Source organism: Montipora foliosa, chromosome 6 (assembly GCF_036669935.1).
Source record: "Montipora foliosa isolate CH-2021 chromosome 6, ASM3666993v2, whole genome shotgun sequence".
Classification (NCBI taxonomy): Eukaryota; Metazoa; Cnidaria; class Anthozoa; order Scleractinia; family Acroporidae; genus Montipora; species Montipora foliosa.
Window position 1 is genome coordinate 37,913,171 of NC_090874.1, and position 15,606 is coordinate 37,928,776.

At 39.2% G+C, this 15,606-nt stretch overlaps 1 protein-coding gene and 1 pseudogene across 1 annotated transcript in view; both read right to left on the reverse strand.

Annotated features, from left to right (window-relative positions):
• Window positions 1-12,521: 12,521 nt before the first annotated feature.
• The window catches only part of LOC138007282 (E3 ubiquitin-protein ligase RMND5A-like), a 16,389-nt gene continuing 13,304 nt past the window's right edge, over window positions 12,522-15,606 (reverse strand). The window contains exon 8 of the mRNA XM_068854094.1: window positions 12,522-12,692. Coding sequence (XP_068710195.1) covers window positions 12,626-12,692 — 67 coding nt within the window. The 3' untranslated portion in view covers window positions 12,522-12,625. The remainder of the gene's footprint in view (window positions 12,693-15,606) is intronic.
• LOC138008663 (uncharacterized) overlaps window positions 14,547-15,606 on the reverse strand; it is a 2,016-nt pseudogene continuing 956 nt past the window's right edge.

Sequence of the window (15,606 nt, forward strand, 5' to 3'; positions counted from 1 at the left end):
ACGTAACCACATATATAACCGCAACACTTTTAGTAGTTTAATCATGTGTTATCTATACCGTCGTTAGTAGAAAACCGCTTAGGAAGTCACCGTAGTTTGTATAATGGTATTTTGCCAAATACGTGAACTTGATTGAAACTGTATATAGACCACCCGCCTTTATTTGAGCATATAAAAGAAAGCATTATATTCAATAAAAATCAGTTGTTACTCCTACTTGTGTGCGATGCGTATGTCCTTATTGTGAACATGACGACATCAGTAAACCTAACATTGACAAACCGATTCTTTGCCCTAATTAGGGAATTCGGAAAAGGAATAAAAAGTGGCAAGAGCCATTCCTATTGGTTGGCCCGGTTTAATCGAAAAATGTCGTTCCATTTTCCTTCGGTATTCCCACTTATCTCTGACCGGTCGGTTTGCCATAATGGAAAGCACCCCAGGCTTGTGAAAAAAACCAGTCGTTCCTTCCAACTATTTTTTCGGAAACAAGGAATAACTTCACACGTATCCTCTTTTCCCGTTTTCACTGAGATGACCGGTTTTATTATAAACCACCCGTGCTCTGTTGATGATGGAATGCAGTGCCGAACTTTTACAAATTTTTCTGACCAATGGTAAGTTGCCTTTCAATTGTGGAAACTTCGACTGTTTCATTTGGCGGGAGTTCCCACCGGTTTTACCTTTCAAATGCAAAGCCCTCTAATTCACGAGTTGAAACTAATTGTCAGGGCTCATCTTGCCTTCAAAAGTTAGATAACGCTATCCACTGGATAAATCCCTATCCCGAGGTTAAGCGCTAACAAAACCATTTGAGTTATACATTGGATAGTGATATATCCAGTGGAAAACGCTATCCACCCTTCGAAAAACTGGGGCCAGGTTATCAATTTTAAGATTTCTCATCGTTGAATACAAACGGGGGAACCTCGCAATAACCTTAACCAAGGTAGTTGCAAGAGACTGCCTCGACTACTGCATCAGCATACTCTGGAAAATGGAGCGGAAGGGAACTGAGTGGTTAGTGTACAGCGACCGGACATAATAAAGTCAAGAGATTGTATTTCTTCCTTTCCTGTCATCAGGATCATATGACCTTGTGCTTTGCTGTAAGCAGAGAAGAGAAGAAGACTCTCCAGATTCTTCTTTATACCTTTTGTTCCCTAATCACTCTGCAGTGAAACGAGAACAAATCATTTTGCACTAAACTCCATTAACGCAAACAAGAATCAGGAATGGTCATCTCGTTTACTGACAACTACTTATTCCACGGGCTCACAGGTAACAAGTCTAATAACAAGAAACATTTGCATAAAAATCATTAATCAAATGAATGCAATTGCAAGTTGGTATATCTAAAAATAAAGATTTTTATAAAATGCATTTTATATGAACTTGACGTTTCGTATGCCTCTCTACATACATTCTCAAAAGTAATTTATATAAATATTAAATATTAAGTAAATAATTTAAATATATTTTTTTAATAAATAGAATTTAAAATTTAAAAACTTAAGAAACTATTTCCGAAGCAATTTTAAACGGTATTCAAGTAAAAGTGCCTTACGGATTTTTTGTTAACGTAGGAGTTAAATAGAAACGAGCCGATGATTTGAAACAGGTGAGTAAATAGATCAAAGCAATCACCGAGACTCTTTCAAACGAAACGAGTGCGCAACGATTCGTTCACGCTTGGGCCCTATGAAACTCTATGCTGCCAATAAAGACCTATAAAGTTACAGTTCACATTGCAATCAGGTTGATAATACTCTAGTTTGAAAAAAATGGAATTTAGCTGGGAGAGCTACGATTCAATTATTAATTGGCCCGTCCTTTCCTTTTTTTAGCACAAAAATGGTGGAATATAAAAGGCCTCCTCTTGCGAGTAGTGTCGAAACGCTTTGTCTTTGAAGCATAACTTTCCAAGCTACCTTCAAATTTATTCAAACCAGAGACAATCGTCGTTCTCAGTAACATGAACTATTGTGTAGACTACAAGTGACTATTGTGTACGATTGCAAGTGATAACCATTAACAACGCCTCGGTGTCGGCAGAAAGCGAAGATTTGTCAATCCTCTTACGTGAAAATGATTTTTGAAGGTTTGATATAAACCAGAGCAAAAGCTTAGCAGTGTTGCTGTAAACAACATGGATAAAATAACTGGAATACTATTGAAGGGACAAACAATGCATCAATGTTACAATTTCCTTGTTGAACTTTCATGTGACGTAAACCGCACATATGACCTCGAGACACGTGCAGTATGCAAAAGACAAGCGCTTGAAATAAGTTAAAAAACGTTTTTCTTCTGTCAATTTTATCTAAAGTAACAGAATTTGAGTTGAAAGAGTCCTTTAATTAATTAAAACTCCTTACCATTTTCTACAGTCACTAATCTTTTCCAAATGGTCTGGATGGCACAGGTGTTACTAAAACAAATACAGAACACGTTTCGATGTTTCAAACATCATCTTAAGTCATAGTGAGTGTAACATTAAAAGATAATTCGTTTATAATATATATAGATATATATAATATAATATATATATATATTTGTAGAGTTGGATTATTTGGCAATAAATGTCTTCGACCAAATAATCCATCTCTACAAATCTACATTGCTCTAGTTTACCTATTGAGCACTTTAATAGCTGATGAAATCTTCAATTCAAGTAGGTAAAATTCAAACGAACCAACCGAATATTTTAGAGAACTCAACTGACATAACGGTGAAAGTTTAAAAGTGTAATGCTAAACTGACATGATCAACTTGTTTGTTGAGTTCGGGTTTCAACCTCTCAAAGTCACAAATCTATTATCTTAAATAACAACATTTTACAATTAGTGATGAAGGAGGACGAGGACTTGCAACGTGTGTGGCCGTAAAATTTAGGTTTTTGACACCAATCCGTCAGTCCAAACAGCCCTTTCAATTATTTTCGTCATTCTTTCATAATATTGCCACAAAGGAGCCCGAAAGGAGCTACAGATGTGCATATGTAGTTAAAACTCGTATTTTTTTTGGCTACGTTTTCATGACAACCGGACGGATAATCCTAATTTTAGCCTTAAAATTAAGGAATCTTAAACCCCCTGTAGAGGTCTGAGGAAGTCGAAATTGCTAAATCGGGACACGCAATTTCAGACCTGAAGAATTTTGCATTGCGTGCATTACGGCTGCCGGTGGAGTTTATCAAACCTTAAATTCATAAGCCTGGAATAGAAAAACACACAATCGACAGATTTAAGGTGTCGGCGCTCGTTGTCATGCAAAGGGACCTGTGCGAAATCGCTGACAAAAATCACATTGTTTTATTTTTACAACAAATAGTATTTACATTTTGAAAGTCTTAAATAAAGTCATTTACAATTTCGCATACCAAAAAGCAAAAATATCGACCCATGAAAATAATTATGTTTATAGGTCAAACTAGTAAACTTGCTTTTCTGAGTGATAAAATTAAGCCATTTTACCAAGTTAGTCAACTTATATTGTCATCGATGTCGACGATTGAAAACTCATGAAAACTTTAATCAACTTCACAAATTCTCGACTTCATGCAAAAATTTTCCGAGATCTTACCACCGTTTTTAACTCCAATTTCGTTCCCGACCAGTTACATTTTATTGTAATAATATGCACTGAAACGCTGTCTGTTTCCATGTGCCCACGAATCACGTAGTCAAAATGAACAAATAAATGAAAACTAACAAAGTTAAAAATGGTGCACAGTTAAGTTGTGCTACATTATTCCATGTTTTTTTTTAATCATGGATAGTAGTTATTAACGATGTAACCATCTTATTATGCTGATTGTAAATGCACAGTCTTGAAGCCAAAATTCACTGAGTGCCCAACGGGCACTCAAGGTGAGATTCAAGTCTTTAAATTCGCTGGAAAATAATTTTTAGAAACGCAGAGCAATAAAAAGAAACGTCGAATCAAACTGCATCTCCATTGCATTTAACCGAAAAAGCTTACAAAAGCTGGACAACTGTCTCTTCTCCAAGGACGAAACAAATCAGTTGTGGAGTCTCGAGGCAAAACATCGCGCGGTACTTGTCCACGCAAAGGCTGTTTCGATCCATACGCTCCAATGTACGCTTTCTCGTAGCGCGTTTTGCAAACAGCAGCTTCGTTCTCCCTTTTGGCGTATTCTTCTAGAAGGTATTGGGTCAACAAACTGCAGCTCGATCTCCTCCTCTGCCCCTCTGGTTGCAATAATTCCACGTGAAGTGTTGATATAACTTGTTCGCTCATCTCTTAAAAAAGTTTACAATGATCCAAAGCAAGGTCACTTGTTCCAAAGCAAGCGTGCAACGTTCTTATGTTCAGTTATCAGCTGAAATTGTTAGAAACGGGGATCGTATTTTGTGAAAAGGAATTTGCCGATTCTTCAGTCGAGCTGTCAAATGTGTTATTTCACAACGTATCTGTTTCTTGTCCAGCTCAGATATGGGACGTGATTATATTTATATGAAATCGAGCTGACGAGCGCGCCCTTCTGATCTAAAAATAGCGCTGCTCGTCGATTCGTTGGGCACAGCTGAATTTCAATTGTTAAATCGATATGCGTCATTACTTGCGACGTTGTAGAAATTTAATTTTACATCCTTTCATGAATAACTGAATCTTCCCTCTGAAAGAACTTGTCCCAAGACAGTATTCTTTGAAAAGCGGCATGAATCTTTAGCGAAGTCTCAGTGAACTGACAAAAGACTTGCAATAGACTACAATGTATTTTTAAAAACGTTCAGGTCATTCAATGCGGGATTCAAAGCTCATTGACCAAAATAGAAACCAGTAGCACAGGAAAGACAAATAGCAAGGTGACACATAAACGTGACAAAGGTGCTTTATGTTGTCTGGGTGGGCATTAAAAGTGAATTTTTAGCATCAACGCCAGGTAGCGCCATTGAAAAAATGTCACTTCATAAAAAATATAGTTGGGTAACAAGGAGGTTTTCATGTGACGTTATTGCCGCTATGTTGGTGGACGAAAAAAAAAGATCTCTTGTTAGTTTCCTTTCTTCGTCCAACAGAAGTCGTACATTTCTCCATTGTTATTATTGTTTCTAGAGGTTGGTTGAAAACGTCCTATTTCGGATCAACCATCACCTTTGCGCTGAAAAGCGTTCAACAACTGGATTGATTAAGAACACCACTGAAGTATTAAACTATCATCAATGAAAGATATGACACCGGCAAGCTCACGTTGTCGTGAAAACCTTAAATCTTCTTTTGGAGAAAATGTACTAAAGGCATGCTGCACGTCGGATATTTTTCGCGTTTTTCGTGTCACGTCGCGGTCATAGTTGCCTCCGGTTTCTGTCTTTTACACATATAGCACGGAAAGCAAACGCAGATCTTTCAGCTGGTAAATCTTCGTTTCGCTTGACACGCATTTGACACGAAAACTGATATAAGCAATATAACTTTTGGGGGACAAAACAAAGGATTTCCCTCAGAGTTTTTAGTGAAACGATTAACAGATGCGTGTAAAATCAAGGAAACGCAAGGTCTTTCGTCGAAAATTGCTTTATTTCTTCAAAGGTAGCCATATTTTTCATTTCACAAATTCAGCTAAACTGCTCCTTAGCGATTCATATCGTTTGCCTAAATGTTAAATTATTTGTTTACAATTCTTCAAACAGCTGTACATACACGGTCGTTTCTCGCACGCTGCAATGCGGCAGTTTTTTTTAGCAGCCCACGCAAAATGACATGGTTTGAAATGTCAGGCGCAGACCTCTGGACGCAGATGAAATGACGTCGGCCATCGGGTCATAAAATTACATTTACTATGAAGAAAAAAAGGACGTTCAAAATATAAAGGAAAGATTGAGTTCCACAGCAACTTAAAGATGTTGAAACCTGATTTGCACCATTAAAGGAAGTTCCTTTCCTGTTTTTTTTTCAGTTCCCAGAGCCACTTTAACAAGAAAACAAAGTTAAAGAATACTTCCAATTTCAAAACGTTTCAACCGCCTTCTTTACGCTCGAACTTTCGCCTGAGAATACATTCGTGATTCATATATTCATCATTATATTTGATTTGTTTTATGGTCATGGGTAAAAACCCATAACAATTACAGGGAATGAGCAATTTACAAATCGGTATTTTGACCCAATTAAGTAGATCGTAGGTATGTTAATGTCGCAGACAATTTCTTTTCTGTATAAAGAGGTTTTTTTTTTCGTTTATACAGTGCCCCAGACCCACGAAGACGGGCAATTGAATTTTGATTTATGTAGTCTCGCGAGAAGGAGAAATAAGAAGAAAAAAATCGATTTGAGCCAAAAAACACACAAGTTTTGTGAGAATGAATAGCGTTTCTCATTCTGCAGAAAGCAGACAAGAGTCAGTCTTGAAATACAAGAATGATATTTTCATGAATAAATCAGATTAGTGTATTTTTTTAAAAGTTAATGTTATTTCGAAGCGAGCCCTCTTGATGAGCTCTCTTTCATGAATAAATCAGATTAATGTATTTTTTTTACGTTTAATGTTATTTCGAAGTGAACCCTCTTGGTGAATTCTTTTTCTCTTAGGGCAATAAAATATGTTTAAATTAAAAAAAAAAAAATCAGAATAGAGATGTTCAGACTACGCTGTGGCACCGGGCCTAAATGAATTCCGATCGCAGTGATGCAAGACAACTTAAATTGTCACTGTCACTGCCACTGCCCTTTTCCTCAACCGTTGACGACGTTCTCGGAGAACGCCACAAAACAAGAAAGAGGAAAACTAATTGTGCTGCACGTGAGGCACCCATTTCAGCACATATGTTTGCTGTACAGTGCGCAGCAACGACATGAAATCACCAAGTGTTTTAACAATAACGTGAGCGTACAACTTATTTTTACTCTGAAACCGCGAAATTTATTTTTAGGATACTTCGCCCACATTGTAGGACGTGAACGAGACGGAGTAATGGCGAAATATTAAATATTTTGAGGTGACGTTTTCTTCGACGTCGCTGTCGTAGATTAGATGTCAATCTTTTGAGGAAAGCATCGAGTCACTCGCGTGCCATTAGGGAGCTTTAGCGACGATAACGGCGACGACAACAAGAACGTCAGAAATTTGCGTATTTAGTGGGAAAAAGCAATAGCTTTGCACGCCCTGCACGAGCGTTTTTCATTTTTGTCCATTTCTTTGCCGTCGTCAGCACAACAACAACGTGAAATAACCAAATTTGAGGTTTTATGGAGGACGTCAACACTTCGAGATAATCATTTATTCTCCTAAGTTAAGCGCCGCTCATGGTTCATTCCTGAGGAACTGCCACACCATTGTCATATTAAAAAGCTTGGATTAGTCGAGAAGTGATTACAATAACGTGAATTTATGTTTTGACATGACGTACTCCTTGTCGTTCCCGTAGTCGTTGCTAAAGCTCCCTAATATTAAAACATTGCGCTGCCGTCAGATTTGGTCCACTGCAAATAAATTAACGGGATCCCACACCAACAATGCTCAGATGCTGGAGACTTAAAATCTTGATACGAGAATTAATGATTTATATGATCAGATAGGAGTGGTTGTGGGAGATTTCAAGGGGTGGTGAATGGTAAATGCGAGACTTTGCGAGACGGCGAGACCAGCGTTTTTCTTTGCGAGCCCGAGACATTTTGACTTTTTAGATTGCGAGACCGAGACTTCAAAGTGTTTGACACCTTCATATAAAAAACGAGACTGCGAGATGCACATAACTGCTCAAAAAACGAGACTGCGAGACCCGTAAAATTCGACTAAAATTTTGCGAGACCCAGAGTTTTTGAAGAACCATTCGCCACCCCTATTTCAGTGAGCGAATCACAAGGTATTACCACTGTCACAGTAGGGAGTTTAAAAAACGACGGCTACAGCAACGACAACGCCAAATAGCAGTGATATTATTGGTTAAAAGAACCAAAGTGATCGTGCTGCACGTGTGGCACGCATTTTCTCTCCCGTACTCGTCAAAACTACTAAGTGATATGACCAAATTTAAGGTTTTGACGACAGCGTGGACAAACTACAGGGAATCTTTCAGTCTTACTCTTTACTTCAAATCCGTCCGTACCAATCCAGTTTTAGGACACTTCGCCCATATTGAACAATATAAACAAGACGGAATAATCATGAAATACTTAGAATAGCTCAAGCTTCTACATTGGCATGAAGTAACGTTTTCGTCGCCGTAGCCGTCGTGGTTTCTTAAACTCCATAACATCATTAGCGCATGAGGAGGGCGAGGCGACGCAAGGCACTCAAACAACGAAACTAGCAAAAATTCAAAATTAGGTTAATCACCGCCCCCATCCAAAGCGAATGGGAAGGTTGCAGAGATAAAAAAAGCAACGACTAATAGTTTTTGCCAAAAATATATACTCATCGTCTTCAGTTTCGAACTTGGCGAATTAGGCAATTGACTCACTTTTCAAGGTGACCTTTAAAGCGGCTTTTCAAAGAATTTCCTAATTTTTAAGAATTGTTAGGTAAGGTTTGAGAAATATGCAAAAAAAAACCGTTAATCTTCAGAGTAGTTTACAGCGATAATCTAATAAAGTAAATTATGTTACCAATGACTCGTTCCCATGAAGGGTCTGGTAATCATGAAGACTTAATGTCCTAAATAGCGTTGAAGAGTATTAAAGTAGAAGTAGAAGTAGAAGATGTGCTTTAAATTACCTTCTTTGAATTCGTATTCAAGGCAGCTGAGGTTCATTAAATGTAAATGAAATGCTATTTTTGTGGGGGAAGCAATTTGGCAGATGGGGACCAAGTCCTGTAGGTTTAAATTTATTTGTCTTACGGCAAAAATTAACCTCCAGGGACCGGTTCCTGAAATTTAAAGGTGTAATAACTCTATTCCAGGGATAAATGTGCCTTATTCCAAAAGGTATTTCTGGAATAAGGCACATTTATCCCTGGAATAGCTATTACACCTTTCAGGAACAGGCCCCAGAGGATTATTCACTGAATTATCAAGAATCTCCACTCAAACGGCGCCTTGCCTTTTTTTAGGCTTGGAAAAATTGAAAACGGAAATGTGGGAATTAAAGGCTTCTAGTGATTATTAGGCTTTTCATGTTTCCGTTTCAAGGAGAAATCAAACCGTCGCAAGGCAATGGTCGAGGGTGAAGTTTACTACAAACTTTATAAAAATAGCCTGGGAGCGGGCTACCATAAAGACAATTTACTAATATAACATTAACAAATCTGACTTTCGTAAACACGACTAATTAAAGAGAGTCATCCATAGTACTTGAGTATTCTCCTAATGGGGTAAGTACGAAATTTTTGCAGCCGTTTACATGAAACCGGGACGAGATGCTCGGTGCCTGGTTTCGGGACGAAATGATATATTTTGTCCAATAAATACATGGCTGACCCAAAAGCATACAGGCTTGAAATTTCTCGACCCGGTCTGAGATTGGGTTTTGATTTACACGAGAACGGTACGAACTCCGACCGGTCCTAGCATTTCTCAGACGAAGACGGTCAGACGAAGTCTGACCGATCTGAGTTCATTGTCAGGGCGGTCTTATGTAAACACACAAAAAGAAATGTACGGCGGCCGATACGAACTCACGCCGGTCTGAGTTCGTCTCGGTCTCATAACCCACATGTTGTTATCAATTTTATTGAATGCATGCGCGGTAAACAGCAAAAGAAGTATCAAAATAAAATAAAAAACACGATTCAGTAACCGATACTGACAATCTCTTGGACGCCGGAATTTTTTTTCGCTGTACAAAGTGCTAAAAAAATCTTACTTTATTTCTGTGGGTGGACGTTACTTCACTGTGACGTAGCTTAGCATCCTGTGAACGAAGTATTTATTTAAGGAAAGCCGAGGGCCTTTTATTCTGGGATGAGATCATCTCTTTCAGTTTACATGATAATTAACTAAACCATACTCTCTCCGCTTTAATTTTAAGTATGAGATTATTTCTAGGAATTACATATTAAAAGTGAAGTTCTGCTCTGGAAAAGCAAGAAAAAGAACAAACCAAGATAAAAGCGCCTGTATTCTCTGCCTTTCTGACGAAAGAATTTGTGGCATTGAAGGGAATCTTGCCTTCATAGAATGAATAAATAAAATTGCCCAGCGTGTCTGGAAACACATGATGATTGAATTCCCTTTTGTTCAGTTTGAGGCGTAGTAAGATAGAGAAGTGAATTTGATTTAAAAATCTTTCATGACGGACAGTTGTAGTTCAAGGAATTTAGACATAGAAATCTGGGAATAGGCTTTCCACTCAGTGGGACCTAAGAAGTGCTGAAAACTCTATAGAATCGTTTTTTTTATTTAATCCAAATTTTGGCATCTCACAGTGAGACGATACCATCTTCTTTAGTCTGAGTGCGGTAAACATTTTTCCAAGACCTTTTTCCGCAATGTCATGTGATAAACAAAATTTTTCCAACGATAGATGACACAGTTGTCTTTGGTGTGTCAACAGTGGAAATCCCCGCCAAGTTGAAATTAAGTCATTTGGTATCAACAGACTATACATCTTCTGGTGGAAAACACCTCTAACAAACTATCAAACAGACCCCGGAACCAAGGTTTGAGTTCACAACGTCTAAAACATTCTAAACGAAAAGACGACAATTAGACCGACCAAAAAGGCTGTTGATAAGCAGTAGAGGTTGGAAGGATGGCGAAATAGTAAAAACAGATCGTAGAATACTTAAAATAGCATATCGATAAACAAATCGATTGTTTTCTTTTTTTTTTAGAAAAAACGCTTATGCCGACGTTAAATTTGCCAGTTTTTTATTGTTAAGGTCACGAGAGTTTTCTTAGTAACGTGATATATCGGTTTTTCCACGAAGCAAATGTGGGGGTATCATTCAATTTTTATTTGAAAAAATGCGACAGATGGCTGATCATAGCATCCATCGTTAAAAAACTGTTTATCGGATACTTTAAGAAAGTGTAGAGCACTGGATTAAATTTTGCGTGCGGGTGGAAAAGAAGAAGAAGATGCAATGACCTTAACATCCTACTAATAAACAAAATTGAAACCACGTCGATAGTATAAACTGTGTTTGCTCACGCAGGGCCATTTATTTTGAGAAAGGTTAACGACTATTGAGTCCAATTATAATTTTCTAGGAGCGAATGGCACGGGCGCGCAACAGCGCCAGCGGAAACCTTTTTATCTCCAAACAATCGCAAACAAGGAACTGTTTTAAGTTGGAGAGAGACATACATGACAAATGTTTAAAAAGGAAGTTTCAGAGAGGTTAACCAAAAAGAGTGGGAATGTCTGAGTAAACAGACATTAAACATTTATTTACATAAACAAAAGGAAACAGAACGTTTCCGAGAGACCCTGTCTTGAATTCTCAGGCGTTTTCCGTTTCCTCTTTCGTGGATAATTCTGATAACGAAAGCTATTTATAGTAGGACTACCGGTATCTCCTTGGTACAGTGAAATGAGGGGCTAAAAAGTGAGGTCTTAATTCAATGCCCTTTTTCCCAATGTGAAGAGGTTTTGCTAAAGATTTTTAAAGCCAATACATTTCAGGGGTGTATTACCTTCTCAAATGTAAATGATAAATCAAATATGTAAGTGATCTGTCACATCTTGTCTGGGACATTTCTCTCAGCTCACTTCGTTGTCAGGGGACACGGTGACTGAAAGCAGCGAGATTCAAATTGGACTGATACAGTGAGCTATTTTCCTTTTTAGCTTGTCTTGACACTACCACATTTATACCGCTAAGTAGCTTTTCTTCGTCACAGACGATTAGATTAAAAGTATGGGAGAGAATCGACTTTCGTATATTCTGTACTTCACATGTATCCATCGTCCACGGGTTTATCAAGAACGCAAAAAGTGACTAGCCAGACTAGCTCCCTTACCCTGTTGGCTTGATAGGTCAGGATTCCGTTTCACTGTTGATGAAGTATCGCTCATAACTGTGACGATCACCAACTGCAGAATTTAGGGCCGCATATGCAAATTAGTTAGAAGCTTTTGTAGAACGACAAACATAACAATACGAGCTTTTGTTATTCAACGATGTGGAAATAAGTGGACCTGTATTCTGTAGTTTAGCCAAATGGGAGCCCGATCATTTCAAAACTTCACTGTCTACATAAACTGATAGACTGGATTGTCGATAATTGACGGACACATCGGCCGACAATCAACCAAAAGTCGGTCGCGATAACATCGGTAAAGCCGCAACGTAGGCGTAAACGGAATATCCAGGAAATGGTTAAGTTTTCTAACAGTACTTTTATATTTACCATAACCAGAAACCCATAAGGGTTGAAACGTGTAACGGCCCCTTGTGTGCTAGGAAACAAGCTTCTGAATATTCGATTTGCTAAGTACCATATTTGGAACAACAAGAGCGAAGGGTTTCCAAATATGGTACTTAGCAATGAAACATTCAACCAATCAGTTCGCACTGAATATTCGGAAGCTGTGAACGCGCGTTACACGTTTCAACCCTTATGGGTTTCTGCCATAACTTATATTCCTACAAACGACAAAACAACCCCAGCTCTTTGTTTTGTACTAAGGCTCGTCGCAGTCCAAACGTAGTGAAAATAAAAAGTTAACAAATAATAGAAAATGTTTAAATTTGGGCCAACACTGTCGGCAGCCTTCAGTAAAAGTTGATATCGCGAGCATCGCCAGGGGTCATTTCCAGCGGGCAGTAAGGACACTTCACTCTGGTGAGAGAAAAAACAAACAGGACCAAAACAAATTTCAAATTTTTCAAATGGGCTTTTTTTGGAGGATATTTTGTAGAGAAAAGCATAACAATGTGGGTTTTACCACGAATCTACATTGTTCAAGAAATTGCAACTTAAGAAGTTTTAAACGTGTAATGAGCCTGTGAGAAGGGATGATTGACTAGTTGCTTGGCGAAGGGCGAAAGATAGACAGATGAAGGGTAGAGTATCCGACAGGTGTTATGGAGGTCGTAGGTTCAAATCCTCTACAGGACTGTTACTACTTGGTTAAGTTGGTTGAGCATCGGACTTCTGTGCTGGGGAGGTCACAGGATCAAAACTCCAGCCGGACCAACATTCAGGGTCTTCAAATAACATAGGAGGAAGTGCTGTCTTTGTAATTATGTACCTCGGTAAATGGTTCGACTCTCTAAAGTCTTCTCGGTTACGGATGAAAAACCACGGGCCCCAGCTCATAGCCTTTCAACGCAAATAATAATAATAATAATAATAATAATAATAATAATAATAATAATAATAATAATAACAACTTTATTACTTATACAGCGCAAAATTCATTAAGATATATGATCTAATGCACTTTACAATCATTACAATAAATAAAATACTGGTAGAAATAAAATTAACTATGCTAAAAATATAAAACTACATCTATAGTGTTAAATATATTATCATTACAAAGAGATAAAAAATAGTTGAATGTTTAATGTAAAGAATGATATTGACTAAATTAAACCAAACACTTGATAACTGATGGTACAGGCATGTCACCAACTAAAAGACTATCAGTTCGGACTTAACTAAGTTGCTGGCGAGTTCCAATGAGAACGAACTCAGTCTTCTCTTCACTCAGCTTCAAATAATATCTTCGACCATCCACGCCCTCACAGCCCTGTGCTCCACAGCACATTTTGCCTCCGTCTCGCTTCCAGAACTGTCTGCCTTGAACGACAGGTAAAGATGAGTGTCGTCTGCATATGCATGGGTTTTTGGTAGATAGGTTTTAACAACTTCCAACAGCTTACTAGCATAGACAGAAAAGAGTAGCGGTCCTAGACATGACCCTTGAGGAACACCGAATGATAGGTGAGATCTGTCTGACAGTTCTCCATTGGCCGCAACACGCTGAGAGCGACCAGACAAGTAGGAGGCGAACCATTTAAGAACATCTCCTGTGACACCAAAGGACGTTTCTAGGCGTGGTCAACCGTATCAATTGCTGCGCTTAAATCAAGCAATACGAGCAAAGACACGTGCTGGCGATTCATGTCAAGCAGGATGTCGTTAACTATTTTAAGCAGCGCCCTCTCAGTACTGTGTGATTTCCTATAAGCCGACTGCCATACAGGAAATAGTTCGTTATCTGTAACGTGGGTGTACAACTGCTCAAATACTGCCCTCTCAGTAATCTTGGCTCTTGAGTGAGGCTCCAGCACTTGGCTAAGGAGCCTGACTTTTGGCTGTTATACACAATTGTGGTCTCATTCACACAGAAGCCCTTCCAGCTAATCCTGCCAAGCCGACCACATGCTGGAAAGGTCAGACCACAACACCGGGAACGCTGTCCCCTACTCTTTTCGAATAGTGTGTGGGATCTTTAACGTCCCACACAGTTAATGAACAAGGGTTGTCAGACGGGACCTCCGGCTTATCGTCCTTATCCGAGAAGACTAGAGAGTCTAACCATTTGCAGATGTAATTACAAAGGCAGCACTTTCTCCTCAGTTATTTAAAGACCCTGAGTGTTGGTCCGGTTAGTCCGGCCGGAGTGTTGGTCCGGTTGGTCCGGCCGGAGTTGAACTCACGACCTCCCGCGTGACAGCCCGGTGCTCAACCAACTGAGCCACCGGTGCGCGGTACAACTAATAGATTGCTGACTGGTCGCAGGTTCTTGTAAGCAGAGTCCTTGGCGCCCTTTATAAGCAAGGGGTTTACGATCGCTTCCTTCCACTCGGAAGGGAAGTGTGCAAACCTCTAATGAGTCACAGACCAGATTAGTCGGGAATGGATCCAATACGCACGACTTTCTGGCAGAGTTCTTTATAAGGTCACACACGTTGTTCTCGCTCAGAATGTCAAAAGAGCGCAGCGATCGATCTGTAATATCTGTAGCGATCCTGTCCGGTGGCACTAGATTGCGATCTAAAGAGCTTAGACAAATCGCGTCAATGTCTCGTCGAATGTGCTCTACCTTGAGCACAAAGAATTTGCCAACGTCATTTGCCAACACAGTCTTGTCAAGATGATCAGGAAAGCGCAGCAAATGATGGGTACCAAGCAGCTTTTTAACCGCGCCAAAGAGCTTTCTCTTATCAGTGCTATTGTCCTCTATGAACATAGAGCAGAAATCTTGTCTTGATTTATTCATTAGGTTAGTAACATAGTTTCTCTTCTTTTCGTAGTCAGCAAAATCTGCAGGCAACTTTGTTCTTCTCCACTTCCGTTCAGCCTTCCTACGTGACAGTGACGCTTAGCCTTATCAATGGTGTCGCTATACCAAGGCACTACAGGCCTACTGACCCTAGTACGAGTCCTAAGTGGAGCATGTTTGTCGAGCATCGCTGACAAAGCGGTGTTATACTCTCTAACATATATCTCTAATTCATCATCAGTGGTTGGTTCGTCCGCTGCATATAGCGCAAGTCTATTTTCAGCTGCTCCATATCAATGGACTTGAGTTTTTGTGTGGCAAATAGTCTTCAAGGAGAGGCGAGGTCTTGGTGGCGCAAGCCAGCACAAAACAGCTGCATGATCATAACGCTGTGGGACGTTAACTGAGAACCCACACACTATTCGCAAAGAGCAGGGCATGTAGTTCCCGGTGTTGTGGTCTGTCTTGTGGTATATTACGGTTGGGAGTGTAAATGCTCGGAGATATTAGCTACACCAA